Here is a 26600-nt window from a genome sequence, read left to right as displayed (position 1 = left end):
TACTGATGATCCATGTAGTACTATAGGTGTGTGTATAGGTGTGTGTGTGTGTGTGTGTGTGTGTGTGTGTGTGTGTGTGTGTGTGTGTTTTTGTAAGAGAAGAGCGATCTAAAAGTCAAAATTTTTCAGTTTCACTCAAATGCCGAATCTGAGTAAAACTTTTCACTATGGTAAAGATAGAAGACACTTTTCTTTTCTTTTTTTACTGTTAACCTTATATAACTTTCTTGATACTTTGTGGCTCAGTTCTTGCTTTACACACTCGCTGTCACTTAAAAAAAACTTTTTTTCCCTCTCATTTCAACGATTTTTTCCCTTTTGAATATAGCTCATTATTTCTGTTATTGTATGTGCCTGAAAACATACGCTTGATTACCTCTGTGTGTGCTCATATGGGAGACAGAGTGCGTCTGAGAGATATAGCTGTTTGTTGTACATGTACTATAAAGCTGTATGTAAATACTTTACCTCACGCTCATGGACTTTTGATAAAAACCTGTACAAAACAACAGCAGAGAGTACATCTATTTGGGATAAATCTTTCATTCTGAGATCCCCAATGCAGAACTGCTTTTTGTAATGACTTCAGGCCAGGATACGTGCAGTCATTTATTATCACACAGATAGTGCACACATTTAACGAGTGTTGCGTTTTGGGGTTTTTTTTGTTGTTTTTTGACCAGTTAAGAAGGCTGTTTTTTTTTTTCTCACGAGGGGAGATCGTAAACCACCGCCAATAATTGCTACCCAGAAAGCACAATAGATTATCTATTGCATTTTTACAGAGGTGTGGTCTCTTTTTTTGTCCCTCTTTAGCTAAATCTTCTGTTATGCTGTGTTTGGTCACAGAGGAGATCGAACAAATCTATTCCCGAGCTGTACAGATTGTGAAAAATGTACATATGTCAAAAAAATCTAGTTCATCCTTGCATTTTTTTTGTATGGAGAGAAATTACTTGTGTGCAGAGAGTATTTCAAATTTGATTGAATATTTAGTAATATTGAAAAATGAGATTAAACACAGTCAATGTGAAAATAAGTGCTGAGAAATATTATTCTTCTGTCTCTTTGGAATAAAAGTGTTAAGTATTAATAAAAAATAAGAAATTTCAGCTGGTTGGTCTTTTCTTTTTCTCCTGCAGTTTATGTGCCTGTCTGTAGGTTGACCGTGATGTCACATGAAGGGATCACATTGCTGTGTCCATGTGCGGTCCTGTGACATTATGGCTGCTGCAGAATGCCATCTTTTTTGCTCTTTCATTGCATCTTTTGCTTGTCATTCTCTGTTTTCCAGTGGGAAGAAAAAAACCACAAAGAGGCATGAGAGAGGCAGAGGAGATAAGGAGAACAAAAAATAATGGGAGATATATTGAGGGAAAGGAGAAGTGATGCAAACTGAACCGAGCAGCAGAGATCAAAGCCCCCAAAAACCTCTCTCTCCCCCTCCCCTTACTCTTCAGACTCTCTCTTTACTCTTGTCCAGCAACAGGAGTTATTTAAAGAAACCAGCCGGTTTGAAAATGTACCGATGCCTTGCCTACAGATTTGGAGGGAAGGTTTTTTTTAACAGCTGCAGTCCTGGATGGTTGAACAGAACAAGGTGAGGCATAGGTAGAAATAACCTTTTCATAAGTTAATCAGCTTCTGAAAAAAAAAAAGAAAAACATCAGCCTTTTTTTTTTTGCTTACTTCTTCGATCCCTCCATCAACCCAACAACCCCAGGATGCATTGCAACACATGTAACTACTTCTTGACAATTAACTGTTACCTAGCAACTGGCTCTTTTTGCTGAGACGGGGAGGGGTGTAGAAAGAGAGACGGGGAGGGAGATTTATACAGTATTCCCACGGCATCTTAACTGGATTGGATGCAACAATGCATTGACAATACAGTACCAAAATGGAAAGTACAGCCTGAGCTGAACGCCCACACGTAGCAGCGAAGAGGGAAGGGGGCGTGCAGGGAGAGGAGGGGGGGAAAGAGAGGTGTGGTGGTTTGATATACAGTATGGGGGTGGGGGGATCACTGGTGGAAGATTTAAAAAAAAAGGAAGGAATTAGCGTGCAGCTGCAAGTTGAAAGTGAGAAAAAAGGGAGAGAATGGACACGCCACCCTGCAGTATGAGATGAGGATGATAAGTGAAGTTGTAGAAGAGGAGTAGGGAGAAGCTGGTTGCTGTAGAAACACTTGGCAAAGTTTTAATGAAGGCATAAAGTTGGCTGTCTGCACTCACGACGCACACACACGATCACCATACGCAAACAAACATTATAATTATGTTAGAAAATAATAGGCAGCCCCTGCTGGGCCCACGAGGGTCGTTCCTGGACTTCAGCTGAAATAAATAAATAAATGAAGATCAGCCTCCGTGAATCGGTGTAAAGCCGCGTGTGATTACGGCGGCAGACGAGCACTGACACCCTGTGGCAAAAACAGGCCATCCGCCTTGTTGGGACACGCACAGGTACCAGGAGAACAGCCTTCGTCTGCAGTGTTGCAGACGTCCACGCCTCTCACCGTCAGCCCTATGTGTGCGGTTAGGTGTCTGCCTTTCAAAGGTTATTTGTGTAATAAATATAGGCTTGAATATTAAATCAAGTAACGCACACTTAATGTTTCCATGAATAAAATTAGTTGCGCTGTGGACTTATTTTAAGGGTGTATTTTTTCCTGTTTTGGGCATTTAAAAAAAAAACTTAGCCAAATTATCTACAAACCTCCATTTTTATTATGTCCTCTGCAGGCAGGACTCACGGTGAGTTACTCTGGTCTAGAAGAAAGACGGAAACCCCGACGATTTTCATGCTTCTGTTCGATTTCTTACATAAAATCATTATGTAATTATTCTGCTTGTTCCTCCTCACATAAGAACTCCTCGCTCTCCCTGAAATCATTTGTCCATGCCTAGTTACAGATATGTGGGAAAAATAATGTGTCCTTATCCTTTAGATGCTACACCCGACTGTGAACTTCAAGGACTTGTGCTGTCTGCATGTAGACTATCGCTGTGTTGGTTATCATGATAAGCACCTTTATTTCAGTCAAATCAAATAGAGACCCTCTCTTTTTAAAGTGCGAGAGACTTTAAAAAAAAGTGGGGTGTGAACTTCTTTCGACTTCCTTAAGTGGGGGCATGCCAGAGAAAGGTTTGACAATAACCTAATGAAACAAGTCTTTCTTCTTCTTGTTTTACGCGCACACCATCCTTGCATTTTGCGCGCTGTAATATATTATATTCAATCCAATAAGGAGGTGGCGTGGGAGTATTGCTTCGTTTGGGGGGGTTGGAATGCTCTTTAATAAAAACAATAGGAATCACGTGGCTTAAAAGTGATGTAATGGTTATTTTATTTCTAGACATTGTGCTACTCGTTAGGCATGATTTCTAACCTTTCTATAAATAGCCCTTTGAAAGTGAACCTTAAATAAACATAAAACAGCCACTAACAACAAGAAGATAATTTAGTGCAAAGTTGTTGGCTGATGTATTCGGTTTTGTTTAGTGATCAGTTTCTTTAGCTCTCAACCGTCCTTGATAGCGGACAGCTTTTTGGATTATCCCGTCACATTATTTCTGTATCTAATCAATCTACACGGATTAGATACAGAGCGGCTAAAGTAGCAGAGAGCTTCTGGAACAGCAATTAGGTTTGTGTAAGGTTGTTTCCCAAGTTGAGGTGATCCATAAAATAAAAGAAGAGAGAATGAGAAGTGGAACTGATGAGGCAAAAACCGCAATGAAATGGTGATAACAGTTTATTAAAGAATTTTAGTCTCTCACTAATAAAAATCAGAGGTTATATTGCATATGTAGAAACTTTACACTGTTTATAAAGGGATTTATAATTCGTTTCGGTAAACCCAACAAAGCCTCCAACTTTTTCCCTCTTTCCGTCGCACGCCCCCGCCCCCAACTCTGTCCATCCATCTATGTGTCACTCTTGACCAGCTTCACTCCCCTATTCTTCAGGACTCTCACCCGCCTCCTCCTCACCACCCTGCTCCCTCTGGGCGGGCTCACGCTCACTGCGCTCCTCGGGGTGTATCGGGCCAGACTCGCCACCTTCCCTTTCAGGCTGTGAGCCCGCCTGCCTTCCGCCTCCTCCTCCTCCTCCTCCCCATCCTCCCCCTGGTAGCCGTAGCGACGGAGAAATGGTTCCAGCGTTGCTAGGCGATGAGAGAGCTCGGCGATGCGTCGGTGCAGCAGAGAGACTTCCCTGAAGAGGTCGTTGACAGACTCGGACAGAGGGCGCACCCTGCAGGAGGAACAGAGGACGGTTAACTTCAGAGGACCGCTCACACATATGGAGCGCTGTATGAAATTAATTATGACTGTGGATAAAGTCTTGAAAGACTTGATCCAAAGCAATCTGTGTGGTTACAGGAGACAAAGGAGGCAAAGACAGGCTGAGAGTAAGAAATGCTCCTGTTCGTCTTCAAATTGGATTGGTTTACTCTCTCGTGACTTTTGATGCTCCCAAAATACATTTGTGGCAGTTCATTCATATCTCACTTTAGAATAAAAACTTGCTCTTTTTTTCAGTTCAGCTAAAGTTTAATTTAAGTAATCCAGTTCATAAAATGGTGAGTATATACATAATGCACTGGTGGAAACTTTCTGGGCATATCTTGCTATTGCCTGGTCCATATTGACATGATAGCATTAGACAGCTGCTGCAGATTTCTTGGATTGAGATCTGGTGACTTTGGAGGCCATTTGAACACAATGAACTCAGTGTCAAGAAACCAGTTTGATATGATGTCGGCTTTATGACATGGTGTGTTATGCTGCTGGAAGCAGCATCAGAGGATTGGTACACTGTGGTCATGAAGGGATGGACACGGTTAGCAACAATACTGTCGTGTAAAACAATGCTCAGTTGGTACTAAGGGGCCCAAAGTGTGCCAAATACAGTTACACCATTAGACCACCAGCAGCTACAGCCCCAAACCATTGATACACGGTAGGATGGATTCACGCTTTCATGCTTTCATGATCCTGCCATTGAAATTTCACAGCAGAAGTTGAGACTCAAGCAATGCAAATATTAGCCTTAATTTTACCTCAACTTCTTAGCTGACAGATATGGTCTTCTGCTGAGTTCAAAAGATGCTCTTTTGCATATACTTTGGTTGTTACAAGTGTTTATTTGAGCCACTGTTGCATTCCTATCAGCTCAAAGCAGTCTGGCCATTCTCCTCTGATCCCTGGCCTCAACAGGACATTTCCATCCAGAAAAATGCTACTCACTGGATATTTGTTCTTTTGTGCACCATTCTCTGTAAACCCTGGAGATGGCTGTGTGGGGAAAAATCCCAGTAGATCAGCAGTTTCTGAAACACTCAGACCAGCCATTTGGCATCAATAACCGTGCTTTTAAAGTCACTTAAATCACCTTTCTTCCTCATTTTGATGCTTGATTTGAACTTTATCAGGCCACCTCGACCATGTCTACGTCCCTAAATGCACAGACTTGATTGTCTAGTTAGAGGTTTGCATTAACAAGCAGTCAACAAGCAGGGCATTGGTGTACCCTACAAAGTAATGGGAAATGCGTTCACATGGTCATAATAAAATATGAAATCTCCCAGGCTGACTAAAACAAGCCTCAATAAAAATAAAAAAACACAGAGTGAACTCTTCTTGCCAACAAACAATGCTGAAGAAATAAACATTTGCCTTAAAAGCAGATACTGTTAAACAGTAGTCATCTAATCACATAAAAGCGACTCTTTTGTCTAATCCTCAGAAACGGAGTAAACAAACCTCAGGCTGATTAGACATCATGATGATGGGTGATAAAGGTTAGGCCCACCTGGAGTAGTCGGGCAGCAGCGTGCTGGGCTGTGAGTGCAGCAGAGTTTTGATCTCACTGAAGATGCGTTTTCCCCAGGCATCTAAAACTCTGGTCACACTGCGCACTGAGGCCACATTCACGCTCTCAGCTGAAAGCGAAGCGTGACACCATCAGGCTTCAATTTATGGAACAACAAAACATCCTGTATGAATCATGAAAATGAAGAAAGCGTGTGCTTTAATTGTTCAAGAACTGTTTCTCTGAAGTGTCTCGGATTGCTGCGTTTCATTCAGCTGCCATAGCTCACGGCTTCAAACGCACAGTGATTTACGGGCTCCGTATCTCCAAACAGAATAGATCAAACACAGGCTTGTGATTTATACCTCCCTCTCTGTAGTTCCAGTACCCGTAATCCACTTCATTCTCCTCCTCGGCTGCATAGGCCCCAGTTGCTGTGGCAACCACCATCAGCGCCATCAACAGAGAGTGAGGGCCCATGTCGAGAAGATACACGCTCCCCCTTATAAAAGATGAAGAAGAAGAGAACAAATGTGCCTGTGTCAAAGTTATTTTTCAAACCAACCTTTTTCCCCCTCCTTGTTTTTAAAGCAGAAAAAAAAATGTGTTTACATCGCCGACAAAGATGTGTGGAAATCAAAGGCACTTCATGTGCCACTAATTAGTGAAAAGGCGAGCATTTTTTTGTGTGTGTGTGTTTTGCCAGTACGATGTGCAACTTTGCTACTGTTTTTGCTTTATTATATTTTACTTTATTGTCTCAGTTAGGACAATTTCTTGGAATCTGCCCGTGCTAAGACTAATCACTGCTTAAAAAATGGAAAAGTGATCAAAGAAAATTTGTTGATAAAGATAGACGTAGCTTCTGAGTACAAAAAGTAAACCAAAACAAAAGTGTCTTAAACATCACTTCTTTCTAATGGCCAGCAGGAGGCGCCTCCTCTGTTTGGAAATCATAGTTTTGTATAGAAATCTTTGACAAAATAAACAGACTACTCCCGCTTGTTTAAAACTGCCCTTACTAACCATAATCTAAGCTATTTTAGGTAAATTATGTCCCCGTTCAGCTTCTCTGTTTCTCTGTGAAATGATCTGTCCTGTTTGAAAACAGTAAAAACAGTACAATGCTCAGCTTCAGGCATAGTGGGACTTCGCCAGCTACTGGGCTGACTTTGCAGTGGCTATGTGCATCTTTCATATACAGTCTTTGGGTCAATTGGCACACGTGTGCCAGTAATAACTGTTACTGTCTTAGTAAATAAAAGACATCTTTCACTTAAACTGTAAGAAATAAATGTGTATAATTATGAAAAAAGTTAGCTCATTGTAATTATTCTGTAACCCTCCTATAATAATTTTGAAGCAAAATGTTTATGTTAATTCACAGAAAATGAAATTAAAAAAAAAAAAATATTTATTTTACTTTTTACTTTGGAGGCATACTGATGAAAAAACAAATAATAAATAAATATACAAATAAATGAATAAATAAATTACTATATGCAATAGTGAAAAAACAGGAACAATTCTGTCACTTGATTGTTTATCTATTACTTCATTCCTTTGTTAGAGTATGAATCGTGGTGGGGAAGGTCTTTATCAGTAGGAAAAGCTGTATAATATAAAATACAGTCCAAAATTATGCCTGTCTTCATATATTCCAAAGCTTTCCAGTGGACCAGCTTGGAGTCTTTCCCAGGACAATTTTGGCCCCTGGGCCTCCTGTTTGACATCCCCGGTATAGAGTTTACCAAAAAGCCTTAGAACCTGGTACTTTATTACCAAAAAATACAAAAATGTTTGTGAGTATGACTGATAGCTCAAAGCATAAATGCAATGTGACTTCACTTCTTGTCTGGCAGCTTTATCTCCAGCCTTTTTCATAAAATCAAACTATGGATGTTTCGACCACAGCTTGATCCGATGAGTCCAACAGCACCTTATTTTTCATAACTGAGTAAATGGTTAAAAAGATCACTGGTGGGGTTAGAAAGCTGGAGACTTGTGTAATACTCCCAGTCACTGTGGCAGATCCAGGATCCACAGAGGGAAAAAGAAGATGTGTAAAAACACTTGTACGTCTCTGCTTTCCCTCCAATAAAACCCCACTGATGACAACACAGCTACTTGATAATGGGGCAGGATGCGAACCAAAAAAATCTTGTTCCCTGTCGAACTGAAGGGATGAAGAAAACAGGCTTTTTCCAGTTGGACCTGTCTGTGTGTGTGGAGAGAGCAACAGCAGTTCAGTTAGGAAAAAGAAAAGGAAGGCAAGTTTTTGATTTTTAGAGTCCAGTTTTAATGGGGAAGAAAAGAGAAATGCTAAAGGCAGGCGACCCAGAAAACCAACCAAGCAAAGGGAAAAGCAAAACATCAGCACTGCATCCATATGACAGATCTGTGAATCATACTGGACAGTAATAAGTCGATGACTCACTGCTGAGGTATTGTAAATGTTCTCAGGAGGTCTGAATTTGGAGGCTGATCAAAGGAGGAGTGAAAATTAACCGCACAACAGCACCACGCAAACCAGCCGTCACCTGTTATGATCATGGTTTGTGGCTGTGCTGGAACAAAAACACTTTGCAACTTTGCAAACTAATGCCGCAGCGGCAGAAGTATCACAAGCTGGGAGCTGTTTCGGAAAAATAAGCAAATGAGCCGATACTCACGACTTGAAATGATGATGATGCTTTTAAGACTCAGCAGGAAGTCCTTCTCCCTCTCCCATGCGGTTTGAATACCAGATGTCTCTGCTCCTCTCGCCTCTCCACCCTGTCGCTGCCACGGTCCCTCTACTTACTTCTTCTCCCTTCTCTCCTGTTTTCTCCGACGCTCTCTCCACCCTCTTCTCCCAGCTTTGGGATAATTAAGAGAAGAGTGTGCGGCAGGTCCGGTACAGAGCTCTTTTTAAAACAAGTTTAGGGTTTGGGAGCTGTGCTAGCTTTTAGACCCCAACACACGCCCACCTCCAACTCTCTCTCTCCCTCTCATGCATATCACATGCAGACAAATTCTGCAATCCAGCTGCTGCCAGATGTGTGGCACATCCTCTTCTCTGAGATGTGATTTACCCCGTACTCCTTCTGTCTCATCTTCAGCGTGGGTATATGTATATTTGAGACTGTAATCTCACTCTGCTGGAGGATCACATCTCTGCACCGTGGTCTCCTTAAAAATGTTACAAATCCTTTTTATCTGACCGTTTAACACCTTCTGCCCTCCACACAGCGATATTCAACTATAAGAAGCAACTGCTGCTAGTATTTATGTCAGAAACAGAGAAACAAGAGAAACATCTTTTACTTTTCTAGTAAACTTTAATAGAAAACCTGCATGTTTACTCTACACTGTATTGTAGACCCACTTACTCTGTAAATTAAGAATAAATATACAAAATATAATGCATTTTTAGAGGTTAAACCAACTAACAATATATACATAACATGCATTAGTTTGTTTTCTTTATTTAATATGTTGAAGAATATTTTCTCTGTAATTTGTTTGATGTTCATCCTCCAGCGTCTCTAAAATCCTCTTACAGTCATAATAATAAAATATGTACATTGTGAACAAATAGAAGCTGTTATCTGCATGCTAAAAGCACAAATGAAAAATAATTGTGGAAAATGTTGCAGTAAGTTAAACTGAAGTCATTTTGACTTCCTCTATGTAATCTGATTAAGTGCAGGAAAGTATTCAAGTTCTGTAACACGTAACGTTAAGTATAGATAAATCCATTTAAAGCGAGCATAAAGTATAAGCATAAAATATACTCCAATACGTTTACTAATACTGTGCTCATAAATAATTTTCCCTTAAACTTTGAGATAAAGATTCAAATGATTTAACATTAACAAGTAAATAAGGACTTAGAATTGTTGTTTAATCACCCATTAAGGTTTTTAGACATGATCCGAAGAGCCTGCTGAAGTTCACACTGAGCATTGGAATGGGGAAGAAAAGCGAACTAAATAATTTTATTTCATATTTCAGAAACTCCATGTAGATTTCTGCTGCAGCAAACAGATAGTTCGGGCAGAATTTGGTGGAAACAACATGAAAGCATGGATCCCTGTGTAAACATTTCACACTGGTGGTGTTGTCATGGTATGAAGAACATTTATCTGAGTGGTGGCTACCACAGCCTACCTGAGTGTTGTTGCTCATCATGTCCATGTCTTTATGACCACAGTGTACCCAGCTTCTGATGCCTGCTTCCAGTAGGATAATGCACCAGTTCACAAAGTGCAAATCATCTCAACTTGGTTTCTTGAACATGACATCAAGTTCACTTTACCCAAACGGCCTCTACAAAATACAGTAGTAGTTGCAGTAAATCAAAACTTGAACATCTTCCTTATATAATATTACAGAGCAGAAGGCTAATGTACGTCAAAAGGGAAACACCAGCTAAGTAAAGTTCCTCAGCAAAGCCTAGTAGTTCATTAAACCTTTGTTTCAGCACTGGAAACTTTTAAACTCAGGGGATGTTAGGAGTCCAATCCAGTATATTAAAGGCACATAACCTCATTTCTCAGTGCACCGATTAAAGCTAAAAAGGCAATACAGTGACTCCAGTTCAACTGGTTCAGAATTCCAGTGAGGCACTTGTTTGCATGTCAGATTTAAAAGGACCTCTTAGGTTAAGTGCCCTTTTGTGCTGTGCTCCTGTAAACCTGACTATCTGTGGCTTTACTGTATACTTCACTCCCCAGGAAGGAGGAGAGATAAGAAGTGCATTATAGTGGGTATGAAATGGAAAGAGTTATTTCTCAGTGACTGGCATCCAGATGTTATTCCCCCTCTCTATGTCTGTTTTCATGCTGTGGGCTGAGGTGAGGTCAGAGTTGGACGGTAATCTCTCCAGAAAGGAAACGCTGAAAAAGTCAGGTGGACGGGTGGAGAGAAGAAGGAGGGCGTAGGAACAAAAAAGACAAATGGAGTTAAATAACAATAACTGCCACACTTTAACATCTGCACATCTCCATTGGCAGCTTCAGAGAGAGCGAATCAGCAGAGAGTTACTGCCGTGAAGAAGTCACACAACCCGCAACAGCTGGTTCACATTAACAAAAGGCAATTTGTCACCTTCAGCTAAATTCCAGCCATGCACACACGCACACACACACACACACACACACACACACACTTATTTCCGCTCCCTGCTCGAGTCTTCTCTTTCTGCTGTTGTCTGAAAACCACATGACGAGGTGCGCACTCGTGGCTCACTCTGTTACTTCGCCAACACTGTCTCACTGTGGACGAAAGCCAAAACTGCAGTTTGCTTCTCATCCAGACGCTGACGTAACAGCAAACTGCAACCAGGAGAAGTCTTTCTTTGGACAAAACAAAAACTTTTAGAGTTGCCTGTGAAAAGTCTTTAACCTTTAGTGTTTTTAGACTTTAATATTGTCTGCCATGTCCTAGACTAACATGTAAAATGCTGTTTTTGCTTGTTCCCTTTAGAGTGCGTCAGTGTCCATCAAACATTTTGGGGAAGTGTTTTTTTGCAGAAAGAGGAACTTCAACAGTCTATAGAGTCACAAAACATTGTCATCGAAAAAGAATACAGACACTTTTATCAAACTATCCAATCGCACCATGGAATCTCAACCGTTTTGGACCCTTTTCTTCAAGTTGACATGGATACCTGCATTTTTCCTTCTCACTGTCTGTTCAGCAATGGATTCACCAAGTGAGCCACCACATTTGTGTTGTGACTGATATTTATTTGACTGGGATGAGTGTTTTCTGTTGCTTACGTGTGCGACTAACCCTGTAGTCTAGAAATAGATCGGAGAATAAATGAACTGCAGCAAATTTATTTCGTGTCCAGCGCTGAGTCATTTCAGCCCTAATGTGAACCTCTAACATGTCTTTTCACAGGTATCAGTCTGGAGCGTGAAGTCTTTGTGGCCTTTAGAGGTGAAAATCTCAACATTACATGCAATTTGATCAAAGCAGTAAACCAAACGGAAGATGGCTGCTTGACATGCTTTGATCCAAAAAACAAAACAATATACAATAATACCATCCCCACAATGGATACCGAACAGGAAAGATTTTCCTGGCATCTGGAGCTGAAAAACCTGAAGCTTTCAGGACTTTACTCCTGCCAGTATCAAACGGTGAAGGTGGATTGGTTTCTTCGAGTGACAGGTTAGTCCAAAAGAAAGAAAATGAAGATGAAAGCTCCAACTATAAGACATCTTTATCACAGTTACTCAGCAGTAAAGTATTCTAAGGAAGGAAGACCTGCCTTAAGAAACAGATTCACTGCATTTTTTCAGATTTCTTTTTTTTAAAGAGTAAATGTGTTTAAAAGGCTCTCTGTTAAAGACATGCAGGACATGAAGATAACTGTTTGTAATCATACAATGAGTGTAACTTCTCAACTTTCCCTTCTTATTCCTTCTTTTTAAATCTTCCTCTTTCTTCAAATGAAGCAGCGTCCATCTGTGATCCTGTCACAGATGAGCACGATAATTTCAAAAGAAAGCTACTGCAGTGGCAGGGCAGTTAAAACATGTTTTGAAAATAAGATTAAGATGCTTCAATCAGGGCTGCTTTGATACATATTATTAGTGTCGAGGAGGTTGGTGGGGTCAGTGGCTGAACTACGATGATACCTTGCTGCTATTGAACAACACTAAAAATAAGGAGTTTTTATAGTTGCATCCTTTACAAATACAAGCAATAATCAAAATAAGTTGTAACACAGCTTTAAGGTGAATTAATTAAGAATAGGCTTTCAAATCCTTACAGTCCCACAAAGGGGGATCATATACAGTTTGCTATGTTCCACTGGTTCTTGAAGGGCATGCGTACTGATGAAAAAGTATTGCGTAGTTCATACAGAAAAGAATAAATAAACAGCATTCTGTGTAATAAAAACAACATTTTTTCTCTCTTATCCTTCCAGTAGCTTTGCTATCCCTGAGATCTATCTTCCGACCCTTTGAAAGGTCCTGAATCTTCTTTTGGAAACCCTTGTACGTCTTGAGAAATTAGCCAGAACAGACGCCAAAGGCCATTTGATCTGCATGTTATCCAGTTGTGATGAAGTCCACCACAGGGTGACATAATTTTTTTTTAATGTATTTATTTTTTTGTCTTTGTGGTTTTTCCAGATGAAGGCTACAAGGAACCTGTTAACACAGAGTTCATCATCATGGCCATTTTCACGGGTGTGCTGTTGATCTTCAGTGTGCTCGGCTCAGTGTATGTCTTCAGAGGACATTGGGTAAGACTGATCCTGCTGTTAAGCAGGCAATAGTTAAGAAACAGCAGGTTACAACACACCAGAGTTGTGTCACAGCTTAATGAGGGATATTTTGACAAATTTTTAACTGTATCCAGGCTTGCTCAGTTCTACAAACAAAGGTATTTAACCTCAGTGGGATGGTTGTCCCCTTTGGACGTGGTCCTGAGGGTCACTGACCCACTATTAATCACATGAGTAATCACACAACCCGAGGCATGCTCTCTAGATTAAGTTATAAGTTGGAATTTAAAATGCCCCAGTGAGAATTTTCATCTGAAACTGATTATATGATTTAATCCTGATTATACTTAAGTTTAATAAGTGTGAACAATTATACTGCCAATAACAAACAGCTGTCCAACATCAGGCAGTGTCATCTCAGTCTCAATCACAAAACCCAAATCAGACTAATGGAAATAGTCACATGCCACCAGTTTTGTCATGTCTTTATTGCCTCATAAACTGCACTGGGACTGCTGTTACTGAACTACTGAATTATAATCATTTACACACTGATTTGAGCCAAAGAAAACCTAATACTCTGATTTGCAACATGCTCAATTTCTTCATCTTATCAGTGGCTGTGCTTCTTTTGTAGTCCCAGTGGACTTGAGCTCTTATACAGGAAGTGCATTGAATGCGAAAATGAAGTTAGCGCCATAAACTCTGAATACAAACACAAGACAAAAAACTAGAAAGGGAGCAGCTGTGAAGAAAGCCTCGTGTTTTACTCGTTTGTATGTTGCACACCTGTGATTGTTTTTTGGTTGTTTTTTTTTTTTGATGAATCCAACTCCATCTTTAGACTGAGAAACATGGAGCTGGCGAGAAAAAACAAAAGCAAAGCCAAGAAGAGAAGAAGGTGACAAAGAAGGAGGACGATAGCTTGGATGCAACAGCAGCTCAGTCCTACTATGCCGTGAGCACCTCTCTCCTCATCAGTGTCTTTCACCTGAACTTCCTTACATTCATGTGGTCATTTCCAACATTTATTTGGACACTGACATGAAGATCTCTTTCAGAGTCTAGAGCCTCGTCCCAGGTCTATTTATGATGTACTGGACAGCTCACCTGCCAGAAGAGAGAATGACCAAGACAAAGCCAAACCCAAGAAAAAGGAACCACCCAAAAAGGTCAGCGAACTTTGAGTGTCTTTTCAAAATAACGTGGTGTCAAAATAAAACGTGTAAATGTTGACCTGCCTTTCATTTTACCTCCACAGGCAGCGCAAAAGACAAAAGACAAGGATGAAGGTGTTTTTGAGTCTGTTTATGAGAACTTTTAGATCAACTCGTGATTGTGGGATCATAATCCAACGCATTTCTACTTTAATCTCATCTGTGTCAGCGACACTGAGAGAATCATCTTTCAATAAAATCAACAAAAACCACAAATGCAAAGTAAAAGTAGTTTGGTACAACACAAAGATTTCTAAAAGTGTGTAAAAAATGTAAATGAACAGAAGCATTCCCATCAGAATGAGCACAGTCTATCAAAAGTACTAAAGGTTTTCACTAAATACTACGACTGTACTATGTAAAAGTCTTTAGCTACACCTCATTTCTTTAGATTTTGTGCACCAATTTATTCAAACAGCCAAGGCAAAAAGAGAGTTTGAACAGTTCTAATGAGCTTAAAAGTCGGTATTCAGTATGAGCACCTATATTTTCCACCAAAGCCTGAAATTTCTTGCTCAACTTTCTTGTCATTTCTTTAAGTAGTCTTTAGGAATAGTTCTCCAGGAATCTTGATGGATGTTCAATGCTCTTCTTTGGATGTTGACTGGGTTTGCTCCATTTTCTGTTAAAATGATTCCACACCGCTTCAATAATGTTGGTGTGGGAATAAAGTCTGGTCTCTGGGGAGATCAATTCCATAACTGACAGTGTGTGTGCGTGTGTGTGTTGTTGTAGTTGTTTTTAAATATTATTATTGCTGGTTTTCCTTTAGTTCAGTTAGTTTGGGATCACTTTCATGCTCAAAAATGGAGTAGCTAACAATCAGATGCCAAATGGTTTTGCGTGAAAGATCAAAATCCTGTGTTTATAGTTTCATTCATTTTTGACCCCCAGTTGAACGGCAGCCCCAAACCATGACAGAGCCTCTGCCGTGTTATACACATGACTGCACATACTCTCTGTTGCACTTCTCTCCTAAGCTCCTCTGTACTGATGATGATTTGAACCAAAAATTTCCAATTTGGATTCATCACTCCATAAGACCTGTGGCCACTGATTTTCAGTCCAGTTCTTGTTTAATTTTGCACACCAGAGCCTTTTCTCCCCTTTTCCATTCATTAACAATGCTGTTTAACAGCCACCTTCCACTGAAACCATTTCTGATGAGGCTTCAGTGAAAAGTACATGGATCAACTGAAGGGTCAGATGTATCTCCACTTTTTTTCCAAGTGGAGTCTAGTGTTTGATGTCTTATTCTCACCTTAGAAACTGTGGGTAACAGGTAGCTGATTTTCAATAAATGTGTCTCTTGTCACCTGCTTCTGTCCGGAGCTGTGGCCTTTCTACTCATTTGCAGTGTTGCCAACTCCACAGTAAGGAAAATCGCTATTGGCTGTCCTAGAAGTCGCTAGAAGTCGCTAAATGACATCATCACCAATTAGCATAATTGGTCATGCTAATCTAATTGTAACCTATGTTGTTGGAGAGAGAAATAACATCATGGAAGAGACATAAAGTGAGTAAAAAACGTCCTAAATGCATTTAGAGTTTATTTAGAACTACAAATTAAATTTCTTTTAGCATATTGTTTTTTTTAATGTCACAATTCCAACCCTGCTCCTTTACCCGGGCTTGGACCGGCAAAAGTGACCCGAAATAGGCACTCTGGTGGAGTTACTTGTGTGTGTGTGTTTATAAGTAGTTTTAAACCTTGTGATCCACAAAACAGCATAAGAGTAAAAGAGTAAAAGAAGAACTGACTGCGTTACAGCACCCGCTGCTTGTTGAGAGTAAAAGCGATACGCGCTTTCACGTCTTTTTTTAGGGGTCTGAAAACTCGCTAAATATAGCGACAAAGGCTACGTTCACACTGCAGGCGAAAGCGCATCAAATCCGATTTTTTTGACCCTATGCGACCCATATCCGATCATGGTATGACAGTGTGAACGGCACAAATCCGATATTTTCAAATCCAGATCTGGGTCACTTTCGTATGTGGTACTGAATCCGATACATATCCGATGTTTCAGAAAGCGACTGCTGTGTGAACGGTCAAGTCGCATTAAATCCATCTTTTACGTCACTGACACAAGACAGACGCATCAAAGGAGCTTGCAAAGAAAAGCGTCTGGACTTCTTTAAGTTGCTTGAAGACGTTTCACCTCTCATCCGAGAAGCTTCTTCAGTTCTAAGGTCAAATGGTGGAGGAGTCCCAGATATAAACCTAGGGGAGTTATCCCCCCAAGAGGGACAAAAGGACCCCCTGATGATCCTCTAATCCCTGAGCCAAGGTGTGAAATTGGGTGCGGGCCCCAATCAGCCAGAGTTTCGGTGTGAGTCATTGTGAAACCTGGCCCACCTTTCATGCGAATTCCTGAGGTCAGATGGCCCAGGATGTGAGTGGGCGTTAAGGCGTCTGGGAAGGGATCTCAAAACTGGATTATAGATGGCAGAGAGTTGGTGTCGTAAACCCCGCCTCTGTTCAAAGATGGTCGCTCACAGTGGACATAGATGCTTCTTTCACTCCTCTTTCAAACCATCTGTCCTCTCTGTCCAAAATGTGAACATTGGCATCCTCAAGAGTCTGACCTTTTCCTGTAGAGTAGCTAAGATGCTGAGTCTGCAATCCTGTGATGGACAATCTCTTTTCCACAACTGAACAGCCTATCTGACAGATATGTAGACGACACCGGGGCTCAAAATCAAGACACAAGAATGAATCCTTCACTCGCACATTAACCTGTGGAAAAAACATCAAAGTTCACCAGGGAAGACAAAAGGACAACTGTTGGCCTTTCCTGGAGCTCCGGCTGTGCACATGAAGAGAACGGCAACCTCAACATCGAAGTTTACCGGAAGCCCACACACACGGACCAGTACCTCCTCTTTGACTCCCATCACCCTCTGGAACACAAACTTGGAGTAATTAGGACCCTACACCACCGGGCAGAACATGTTCCCTCTAAGCCTGAAGGAAAAAAGAAGGAACACACACATGTAAAGGAAGCACGTTGGAGAAACGTGAACATTTTATTTGTACTGCATAACCTGCAGAATCTGCAACTATCCTTTGAAGCACCGCTCCTCTAAAACAGCAATAAGGATCATTATTAGGTTATCTACATGTAACCTAATAACCTATGTAAATAACAAAATAACTTAAAGCAAAAATTGGGAAACATAAAGTCCGAAGTCTTTATATTAAGGGCCATCAGTCAAACAATACAGTTTGCTCTGGGTCTAAACAGAGCGCGTTGTGTGTGACGTCTTCTTTTGCGCATGCGGGCCGCTGTGAGCGTTCACACTAGAGCGCGTTTGCTGTCGCATTTTATTTGTAGTGTGAACAAGCAGACAAAAAAATCGGATTTGATCAAAAAATCGGAATTGAGCATTAAGACCTGCAGTGTGAACGTAGCCAAAGTCGCTAAGTTGGCAACACTGCTCATTTGGGCATGTCCTTTACGTCATGCGCCACGCAATTGCCGACGCCGACCAATGAAATCGTGAGTTGAGGCTGCTGTCACTTGGACTTCCTGGTGTGGTTTGTTTGCCTGCATTGATCATGGCTGCGGAGGGCGATTTTCTGGCGAGATACCGAGCTGTGTCAAATAAACTGAAAAAGTAAGGCTTTGAAATGGCTTTGTTTAAGAAGAAAGACGGACGAATATCGGGAATAGCTAAATGTTATTTAGACTGAATGTGAGGTAACGGCTTTCAGCTAGTGCTAATAGGCTAAGCTAGTGTTACTGTTAGCCATTTGCTCGTTTTGTAGTGAAATATTTGGTCATTTTGAGATATTTAGCCCAGGTTAATCGAAAAATAAGCGATGAGTTGTTGGTGCTGTTTGACAGCTAATTGTAAAGCGCTTCGAGGGCCCCGAAAAGCGCTATATAAATGCAATCCGTCATTATTATTATTATTATTATTATTATTATTATTAACCCATAACTAGCCGGTAGTTTGCCACAGTACTGATATTCTATGTTTATCTAGCTGGCGTGTATCACAGTTGGCTATCTAAGATGTTTTAAAATGTGAAAATACTTTGTTTTCTTTTGTAGGCGTTTTCTTCGGAAGCCCAATGTGGCAGAGGCAAGTGAGCAATTTGGTGAGTGCCACATTAGTCCATCCATGTAAATGTTGTGATCCAGCCTATACTGTCGCACAGAAGAGTCAGCACCTCTCCTGTGCTGTTAAATGATAGAGGCTGAATAAATGTCACCAGGCTTGTCTTTACCTGTGCTTTCAGGTCAGCTGGCAAAGGAGCTGAAGCAGCAGGACTGCCTTCAGTATGCTGCCTTCTGTAACCTGGCCATGGCTCGGTGAGTGGATCCGTATTCATTTTAACTGAATTGTGCCAAAGCACAGCAACAGGCACCTTATGGTGTAAAAGCACCTCGCACAAGTAAAGACCCCACAATAATCTGGAGAAAAACCCCAACAATTAAGCAACCCACCATGAGCAAGCACTTTGCAATGGTGGGAAGCAAAAACTCCCTTCTAACAAGAAAAATGCTCTTGCAGAACCATGTAGAACAGCAGCGTTTGTCCTGCATACATAGAGCAACAGGAATAGCAGCTAGCCAGCCTCAACAGCTAAGGACTGGACAACCAGAGTCCCAACTAGGGAATTTGTGTAACTAGCTGGCTTGTTGCTATTGTCACTAGTTTGCACAGGATGTACTAGTCGTTTAATCTAATTGTTTTGCATTTTAATTGATAACCAATTCTGATAAATTGTTGCATCCTAATGCTATGTAGCTATCTGCCACCAGATGGTGTGTCATTGGTGAGAAATGCTATAAATCTCAGCTTGATCTTTATGTTAACACCATTATTGCTAGTTTTTTGAGCTCGCAGATACAAGTGGTGGAAAAAAAAAGCTTGCTCTGAAAGTAGGATGAGCTTTTCCTTAGCGATAGGGTGAGGAGTTCATCCATTCAGGAGGGATTCAGATAGAGCTGCTGCTCCTCTACATCAACAGGAACCAGCTGAGGCTGTTCCTTCGTTTAGAGAGTTTTTGACATTAAACAATTCCCAAGTTTAACTCTACAGCTTCCTAGTTGTACACTAGTCATTTCTTAGTCGACTAAGAAATTATTAGTCGCCAGGAACATCCCTAGTACCAGCCCTTAACCACTCCATGGCACATATTGTGCCTGACCACTATGGCACCTCCAGCAGGTGGTCATCTCACCAAATCTGGACTTTTGGCATCTGAGTAAACAGAGGCACTGTGATGAGGTCCTCTCGTCTGTACTTGTGCCATTCATGTGGCAGTGCCCATCTAGCAGTTGTTTCAGTTGGATAATGCTGCTCCTCCAGTGCCAGAATAGTGCAGGGCTTTCTAGATCAGTGGTGTATCCTGAGACTTCCTTGGCCAGCATTAACCCTGATATGTTTCCTATCTAACATGCCTGGAACATGCTGAGTCAACAAACAGGGTGCACTGCACAGCTGCAGACTGCACTCACCCAGGAATGGAGAGCAGTTCCTCAATAACATAATATATCCAGACACTTGTGCAGTCCATGCAGAAACCGGTAAAAATGCATAGATTTCAAATACCGTAACACAGACTTATTGCCTTAACACAGACACACACTTTTGCTTTTCTAGTCTAGCTGAGCACTCAAAGTGCTTTACACAACTTCCCTCATTCACCCACACAAGCACTTTTATTCTATCCTCTTTCTTTAAGCGCTTTCTGCCTAACATTTACACACATTCATATTCTGATGGGTGAGACTCTTGGGTTGGTATCTTGCACAAGGATATTTGGCATGCAGATTGGAGCAGCCAGGGATCGAACCACCAACCCTTCTGATTAGCAGATGACCTGCTCTGCCTCGTGAGCTGAGCCACTCCACTCAGTAACGAGGCGCTTGATTTCACTGATGTCCTTGTAGAAGACTGAGTAAATCCTTCATGCTTGTTTCCAAAATTTCTGGGATCTCTGCCAGGAAACTGCAGAAACTTGCTCATCATCATTATTTTGGGGTGAAATGCTCAAGGATCACACGCAGGTTTATTGATCAAATATTCACACGCTTGTCCTACATTCAGGTCATAAAAGATTCAAGTGTAGAACCAAGCATAAAAGACTTTAAGAGGGGGCTGACTTGAAGCTTGAAAATAATTCTGTTACTCATTGTGGTTTCACCACATAATGCTGCCGTGTAATAAGTCAATTTTAGTTATTTTTCCTACATCCGCTATCGTTTTTTTCAGAAACAAATCATGAAATTTTTGACAAAAGTATAAGTAACATGTCCTCATGAGGACAATTAGATAAAAAAAAAAATCACACTTTTGTTATTATAATTATGTCATAATTATCTTATTTAGCTTTCAAATGGCACGCATGTTTGTTATCAGTTTTTTAAGGTCTATAAATCTAATATTATATTTTTAGCTTAAAATATTTAGAGCAGATCACTACTTTTCTTGTTTAAAAAAACAAAGAAACAGCATGTGAGGTTGTTACATAAAGGTACAGTCGGTGGAGTGATGAGTCCTCAGTGGTCAGCAGTAGTCTTAATTGGCCCACAGGGAGAGCGTAGCATTCATAGTCATGACAGTGACCTATCGGCTGTTGTTATACATCCTCGATGTCTTGACTGCAGGTGTGAGCAGACTCTCTTTAATGCTCCTGGAGAGGCACTGGCATTAACTGACGCTGCTCGCCTCTTCCTCTCATCTGAGAAGGAGAACAGGGCACTGCAGGCTCCAGGCTTTGATGAACACCTCCAGGCTGCACTCAACTGCTACAGCTTCGCCACTAAGGTATGATCAGCTCTAGTTTTCAAATAGATTTTTAGAGTTTGATGCAGTAAATGCACTCCAGAAGAAATCAGCAAATAAAGCAGATTCACCATGGAATATTTCATTAGATCAGGGTCTGGAGAAAAGATTGTGGAGTACATTCTTGTATAGTGACTGAATTCTGATGTACAAATGAATCGCAGGTGTATATTGAGATGAACCAGCCTGTGATGGCAGCCAGCCTGTGTTTGGAACTTGGCAACGCGCTCAAGGTAAAGCTGCTGTCTCTGAGGATAAATGACCCAGAATTGTTTTTTTTGGGGGATTTTTTATTTTTTTATTTTTTTTAAGCAAATGATGGAAAAAATGATTCATCGTTACTCTCCTGTCTTCCTCAATAGGAGATTAACAGACCAGGAGAGGCTATTGTTCATTATCAGAGGGCTGCAGAGTTACAGACGCAAACACCCATCGAAGCTTTGCTGTCGATGGGAGAAATGGCCACGTGTAAAATCCTCACCCGTGAGTTCTGTCGGTTCTGATTGAGTAGCTGCAGTTTGTTTGCTGTGCAAACAGGATCTGACGGGACTTTTGTTTGAGTTTGTGTTACTTGTGTTTTTATGATTTTCTTTTTTCTTTTCCAGGTGATTATGACGGTGCTTTGTCAGTGTTCACAGAGATGCAGCTGATCTGTCAGGAGAAAGGACTGCAGCTACCAGGCTCCATCACCCCTGTTGGTGAGCATCTGATAAAAAAAATGATATTAGCAGAGTTTTGTAAAGATGGGGTGTTATTACAGCCTTAGCAGTTTGTGTTTTCTTAACTAAAGCTGTATCCAGCATCTTAAATTGATTAACACAATTCAACTTGAAAACTGGGATAATTAAGAGCTGCATTCCCTCGTGATTGTCTTTTTTTTCCGCTGCTGTGCAGATTTTTCATGTTATTTGCACTAAGAGGAAAAAATGTCTTAATTTCTCATCTTTAATTTTACTTTCTTGACAACAAAGGTGCCTTTTTGGACATTGTGGCAAAATGTGAGATATCCAGGGTGCTTCTGCTCATGTTGCTTGAGGTAAGCTCATCGGTTTTGCTGATAATTAAAACAACCTCTCTCACTGCAGAGTTGAGTGCAAAGTCATGTTCAGTGTTGTGTTTTTGAAGGTATGATTCAGGCCATTTGTTTAAATTTATCTAAATATGCACTTTAACAAGTTTTTATTTATAGGTAGTTGCAATAAATACCTTTAAATTCACTCTTCAAACATACTATATTGCCAAAAGTATTCGTGCAGCTGCCTTCTCACTCATATGAATTTGAGTGATGTCCCATTCTTAATCCATAGTGTTTAATATAATGTCGACCCACCCTTTGTAGCTATAACAGCTTCAACCTTTCTGGGAATTCATTCCACAAGGTTTAGGAGTTTGTTTAAGGGAATTTTTGACCAGTCTTCCAGAAGCACATTTGTGAGGTCAGTCACGGATGTTGGGTGAAAAGGCCCGGCTCGCAGTCTCCACTCTAATTCATCCAAAAGGTTTTCTGTCAGGTTGAGGTCAGGACTCTGTGCAGGCCAGTTAAATTCTTCCACACCAAATTTGCTCATCCTTGTCTTTATGGACCTTGCTTTCTGCACTCGTGTGCAGTCTTTTTGAAACAGGAAGGTACCATTGACAGACTATTTCTACAAAGTTGGGAATTTGAAATTGTCTGAAATATCTTGTTATGCTGAAGCATTAAGTTTCTTTCACTGGAACTGAGGGGCTGAGTCCGAGGGGCAACATGAGGTTCGAAGGTCTGTAGCAGTCGACTCTGCAGAAAGTTGGAGAACTCTTTGCATTGTGCGTCTCAACATCCACTGACCCCACTCTGTGATTTTATGTGCTCTGCCACTTCATGACTGAGTTGCTGTCATTCCCAATCACTTCCACGTCATTATAACACCACTAACAGCTGACTGTGGAATATTTAGTAGTGAGGAAATTTCACAACTGGACTTGTTGCACAGGTGGCATCCTATCACAGTACACAGTTGGAAATATAGTGTACTTTAAATGCACTGCAAGGAGAGAGGAGGCACAGAGTGAGAAAAAGCTGGTCCTAATGTATCCTGACACAAGTACTGCACCTCCACATGCGACACACAGTTTGACGTGACGTGAGACTCGAGCTATTAATGCAAGCATTTCTCATTTGGCAGCTTTGGACCCTCCGGTTTCACGTCTCTTCACTGTCTCTCACACTTAATTCTCGCAGCGAGGAGCTGAGACTCGAGTGAGAGAGCTGAGGAGACACATTAGCATAATGAAAGCACCTGTTGTGTGCATTGCATAGAGTTTCATTTCTTTATTTTAACCACATAGATTCAGCAGCTTAAACACTCGCCTGTACTTGAGTGTCAAACAGCCTTCCGCTGGCCAATCAGTGAACTGTTAGAAAGCAGAATAGTTTTTTAAAGCTGTTTTAAACAATGCAATTACACTTAATGACAATGTTAATTATTTATCCAGCATCTTACAGTAATTACTGTGCATCTTGAAAAATTCAGGATTGTTGGTGCAGCAGAACTTAAATGGTCCCACGTTGTTGTGGTTTTGTTTGGGTTTTTTTGGTGCAGCCTCCACCTCAGAAGTTGTTACCAGAACACGCCCAGACCCTGGAGAGATACGCGTGGGAGTCCTTTGATCCTCACAGCCAATGTAAATTCACCTCAGCACTCGACTGCTTGAGTATAATAATGTGTCATTAATCCTGCGCACTTATTGAAGTTGCGTAAATGTTGTTTTTTGTCTTCTGTTTCAGTGACCTTCCTGCCTGAGAATGTTTTCCTGCTCCTGCAGTCCGTAGTGGTGAGTTTCATGATAACACGGTCTGAGTCTTCCTGTCTCATACAGGAAAAATAATGGTCTTCACGCCCTTCATATGACAGTGATGTATTGTGTGTGTTGAATTTTTTTTTTTTTTGTTTTTTTCCTTTGGCAGTGAAGTGATTCTTTTTTTGTTTGTTTGTTTTTGCTTCAGCATTTGCAGTTTGCCAGCTTTGTGTAGGTTTTCTGCCTCAGAATTTTTCCCTCTTACACTAAAGATATTCATTTTTTTCCCCAGTCACAGTAAAAAGAAGCAACACATGACACATTACATCATGTCGGTATTTTTACAGAGAAGCCAAAATATAGAAGCACTGTGTGAAAAACACCTTTAGTTCTTCTGTAGGTATTAAGAGAGTAAGAAGCAACCAGGTGCTGCTAATCAAATGCACAGACGTTTTGGCAGTTTGTTGGCCTGCAGCATTCATAATCACAGTGCCAATGTGGAAGACCTCAGCAATGATGTGAGAGAAGCAGCTGTCGCTGCCCTTCAATCTAGGCAGGGTTACAAAGCTGATTCCAAACAATTTGAGGTCCATCATTCTGCAGTGAGACAGTCACAAGTGGAAAACATTCAAGATAGCTGTCAGTCTTCCCAGGAGTGGACGTCCCAGCAAATTAATCCCAAGATTAGATTATCCAGTGGTCAGAGAAACCGCAAAGAACCCAAGAGCTGCATTTCATAGGCTCAGTTAGCAGGTTACATGTTAAATTGCATGACCATACAGTTAAAGCATACGATAAAGCCTCTGCTTTCAGAATATGGAAGCATGACTTGGGTTTGCAAAGTTGCATCTGAACAAACTACAATACTTCTGGAACAGTGTCCTTTGGACCCCAAGCACAGCAGCAAATCTCAAACAGAGAATGGCTGAAAAAGAAAAGAAACAAGGCCCAAAGTTTAGACCACAAACTTAAGAGAGCTGTGCATAAACAAAGGACACACACCTCACCACTAAGGTTGTTCTACAATTTACTGAATCTTGAGTTGATGTTTTTCACACACTGCTTCTGTTTTTTTGGGTTGTTTTTTTTTAGCTGTTTTGTTAAATAATGATGAAATGTCTCAGGATGTCTTTACCTAATTTTAAGACCTACTATGGACCAAATAATATTTTTATTGCGTCCTGATATGTGACACATAAGAATTGACAGAGGCCATCCTTTTTTTTTTTTTTTTTTTTAATAACTGTATAAATAAAAAAAGTTAATAAAAAATAATCATGTGTAATGTAGAGAAAGATTCTTCTCGAAGGAGCACGCTCTGTCTTTGGGAATGAATGGCCAGTAACAGAGAATAAATATTAACAAGTCAGAGGCCTCGTCAGGGTCCTCTGAATCTGCAGTTATGTTTTTATTAGTGCAGTGAATAACAACAGATCTGTTTTGCAGATGGCGTGTCAGGAGAAAGACACAGAGTCTCTAAAGTCTCTTCAGACTGAGCTATGGTAAGCATTTACAAATGTTAATTTCCATCATGTGAGAAAATATCTTTTACTGCTTGTCATTCTTAATTTTCCATATTGATCACATGCTTTATGCGGTTTTCCCCTTGCAGGCCGTTTCTGACAGCTGAGCAGAACCATCTTCTCCACCTGGTGGTTCAGGAGCGCATCACGCCGTCTGGTCAAGGCATTTAATACAGTCCAGTTTTTATTCGCTTCCTCTGGGAACGATACTTTATATAATGGAACATTCCTGTTTCTGAATGGGTCTGTTGTAAGGCCCGGAGAAGGGTTGTTTTCAAACTCCAGTGTTGTAACTTGGACTCAGAGAAATATTAAACGTTGTGCTTATTCAGTCACGTAGGTTTGGAAATCAAGCTGAACTGTCTTTGTTGTCCTCAGACGTGCAGATTGCTGTTGCCAGGAATGCTTAGCTAAGAATAAATGTTGTGTATGTATCTGAGTGGAGACTATAAAACTGGACCACGTCATATGTTTTTATTATGTAAAAGTTTCAAATGTAGAAGAACTTATTGTGTTTACAGCTGGTTAGTAGATTAAACACGAATGCTTTGTTTTATCATTTTTATTAATAAATGACATAACATGGCTTAAATTCCAATATAACAAAATCTTCTACTGCATAGTTCTGTAATATGGTGCAATGACACCTCTGTCCTCCATCCCTGGGTCACTTAATTTTCACTTGTACAAATGCATGTACTTTTCTTATGATAGCAGCCCCCTACAGACACATAAGTAAACACAATAATAAAAAAAACAGAAAGGAGCTTAAAAATATATGATGGTTACAATGTACATAGACTGATGTATAATGTATTTGTTTTTTTTTTTCTAGCTGTAAAATAACGATTAACATGATTAAAGCTAGTCGTAAATGAAGGATTGTTATTTCCTGATTGTTCAAGTACTACAACAGGAATGTTATTTGTCGTTTTTTACTCCTCAGTTAGAATTTTAACATATTAAATGATAAGATTTAGTCTCCATCAACCTTTCTGAACCTTAAAGGAACTGGTAAACATTTTGGGACTAAATTATTTACTATCTTGCTGAGTAGGAGATTAATACTAATTGTTTGGCTTTGTACACTAAAGAGGACCAAGGTTTAAAAAAAAACAAAACAAAGACCGTGACCATGTAAAGAGAGTTTCCTGAGCAGTTTTCTCTTCCCATCGTCTTCTACGCAACCACGCTGCACAGATTTGCCCCCTGCTGGTCGTTAGGAAGAATGCAGCT

At 40.6% G+C, this 26600-nt stretch overlaps 3 protein-coding genes across 4 annotated transcripts; 2 read left to right on the top strand and 1 right to left on the bottom strand.

Moving 5' to 3' along the window:
- Nucleotides 1–3499: 3499 nt before the first annotated feature.
- Nucleotides 3500–8853, bottom strand: si:ch211-243a20.3 (uncharacterized protein LOC100151507 homolog). Its single transcript, XM_042213797.1, has 4 exons — nucleotides 8490–8853; nucleotides 6183–6319; nucleotides 5818–5947; nucleotides 3500–4257 (listed from the first exon to the last, which is right to left on the bottom strand). The coding sequence occupies exons 2-4, from the start codon at nucleotides 6295–6297 to the stop codon at nucleotides 3930–3932; spliced, it is 573 nt and encodes a 190-aa protein (XP_042069731.1). The 5' UTR covers nucleotides 6298–6319; nucleotides 8490–8853; the 3' UTR covers nucleotides 3500–3929.
- A 2306-nt stretch (nucleotides 8854–11159) lies between these two features.
- LOC102305370 lies at nucleotides 11160–14967 on the top strand. Its single transcript, XM_005946670.3, has 6 exons — nucleotides 11160–11515; nucleotides 11707–11979; nucleotides 12951–13063; nucleotides 13890–14003; nucleotides 14107–14217; nucleotides 14307–14967. The coding sequence occupies exons 1-6, from the start codon at nucleotides 11422–11424 to the stop codon at nucleotides 14367–14369; spliced, it is 768 nt and encodes a 255-aa protein (XP_005946732.1). The 5' UTR covers nucleotides 11160–11421; the 3' UTR covers nucleotides 14370–14967.
- A 2798-nt stretch (nucleotides 14968–17765) lies between these two features.
- f8a (coagulation factor VIII associated) lies at nucleotides 17766–26195 on the top strand. Of its 2 annotated transcripts, XM_005946671.3 has the most exons (12): nucleotides 17766–17883; nucleotides 18324–18370; nucleotides 18512–18584; nucleotides 20889–21048; nucleotides 21231–21299; nucleotides 21429–21549; nucleotides 21672–21764; nucleotides 22038–22102; nucleotides 23646–23727; nucleotides 23831–23877; nucleotides 25288–25343; nucleotides 25454–26195. In XM_005946671.3, exons 1-12 carry the CDS (start codon nucleotides 17825–17827, stop codon nucleotides 25533–25535), a joined length of 954 nt encoding a protein of 317 aa, XP_005946733.1. In that variant the 5' UTR covers nucleotides 17766–17824; the 3' UTR covers nucleotides 25536–26195. The 2 variants fall into 2 exon arrangements, with proteins under 2 accessions (XP_005946733.1, XP_042069729.1); XM_042213795.1 differs by lacking the exon at nucleotides 17766–17883 and having other exon boundaries at nucleotides 18512–20657; nucleotides 20697–21048.
- Nucleotides 26196–26600: the final 405 nt, after the last annotated feature.

Source organism: Haplochromis burtoni, unplaced genomic scaffold (genome assembly GCF_018398535.1).
Source record: "Haplochromis burtoni strain Fernald_Lab_line unplaced genomic scaffold, NCSU_Asbu1 Contig_481, whole genome shotgun sequence".
NCBI lineage: Eukaryota > Metazoa > Chordata > Actinopteri > Cichliformes > Cichlidae > Haplochromis > Haplochromis burtoni.
The sequence above is the reverse complement of the archived record's forward strand: the minus strand, read 5'-3'. Positions and strand labels throughout refer to the sequence as shown.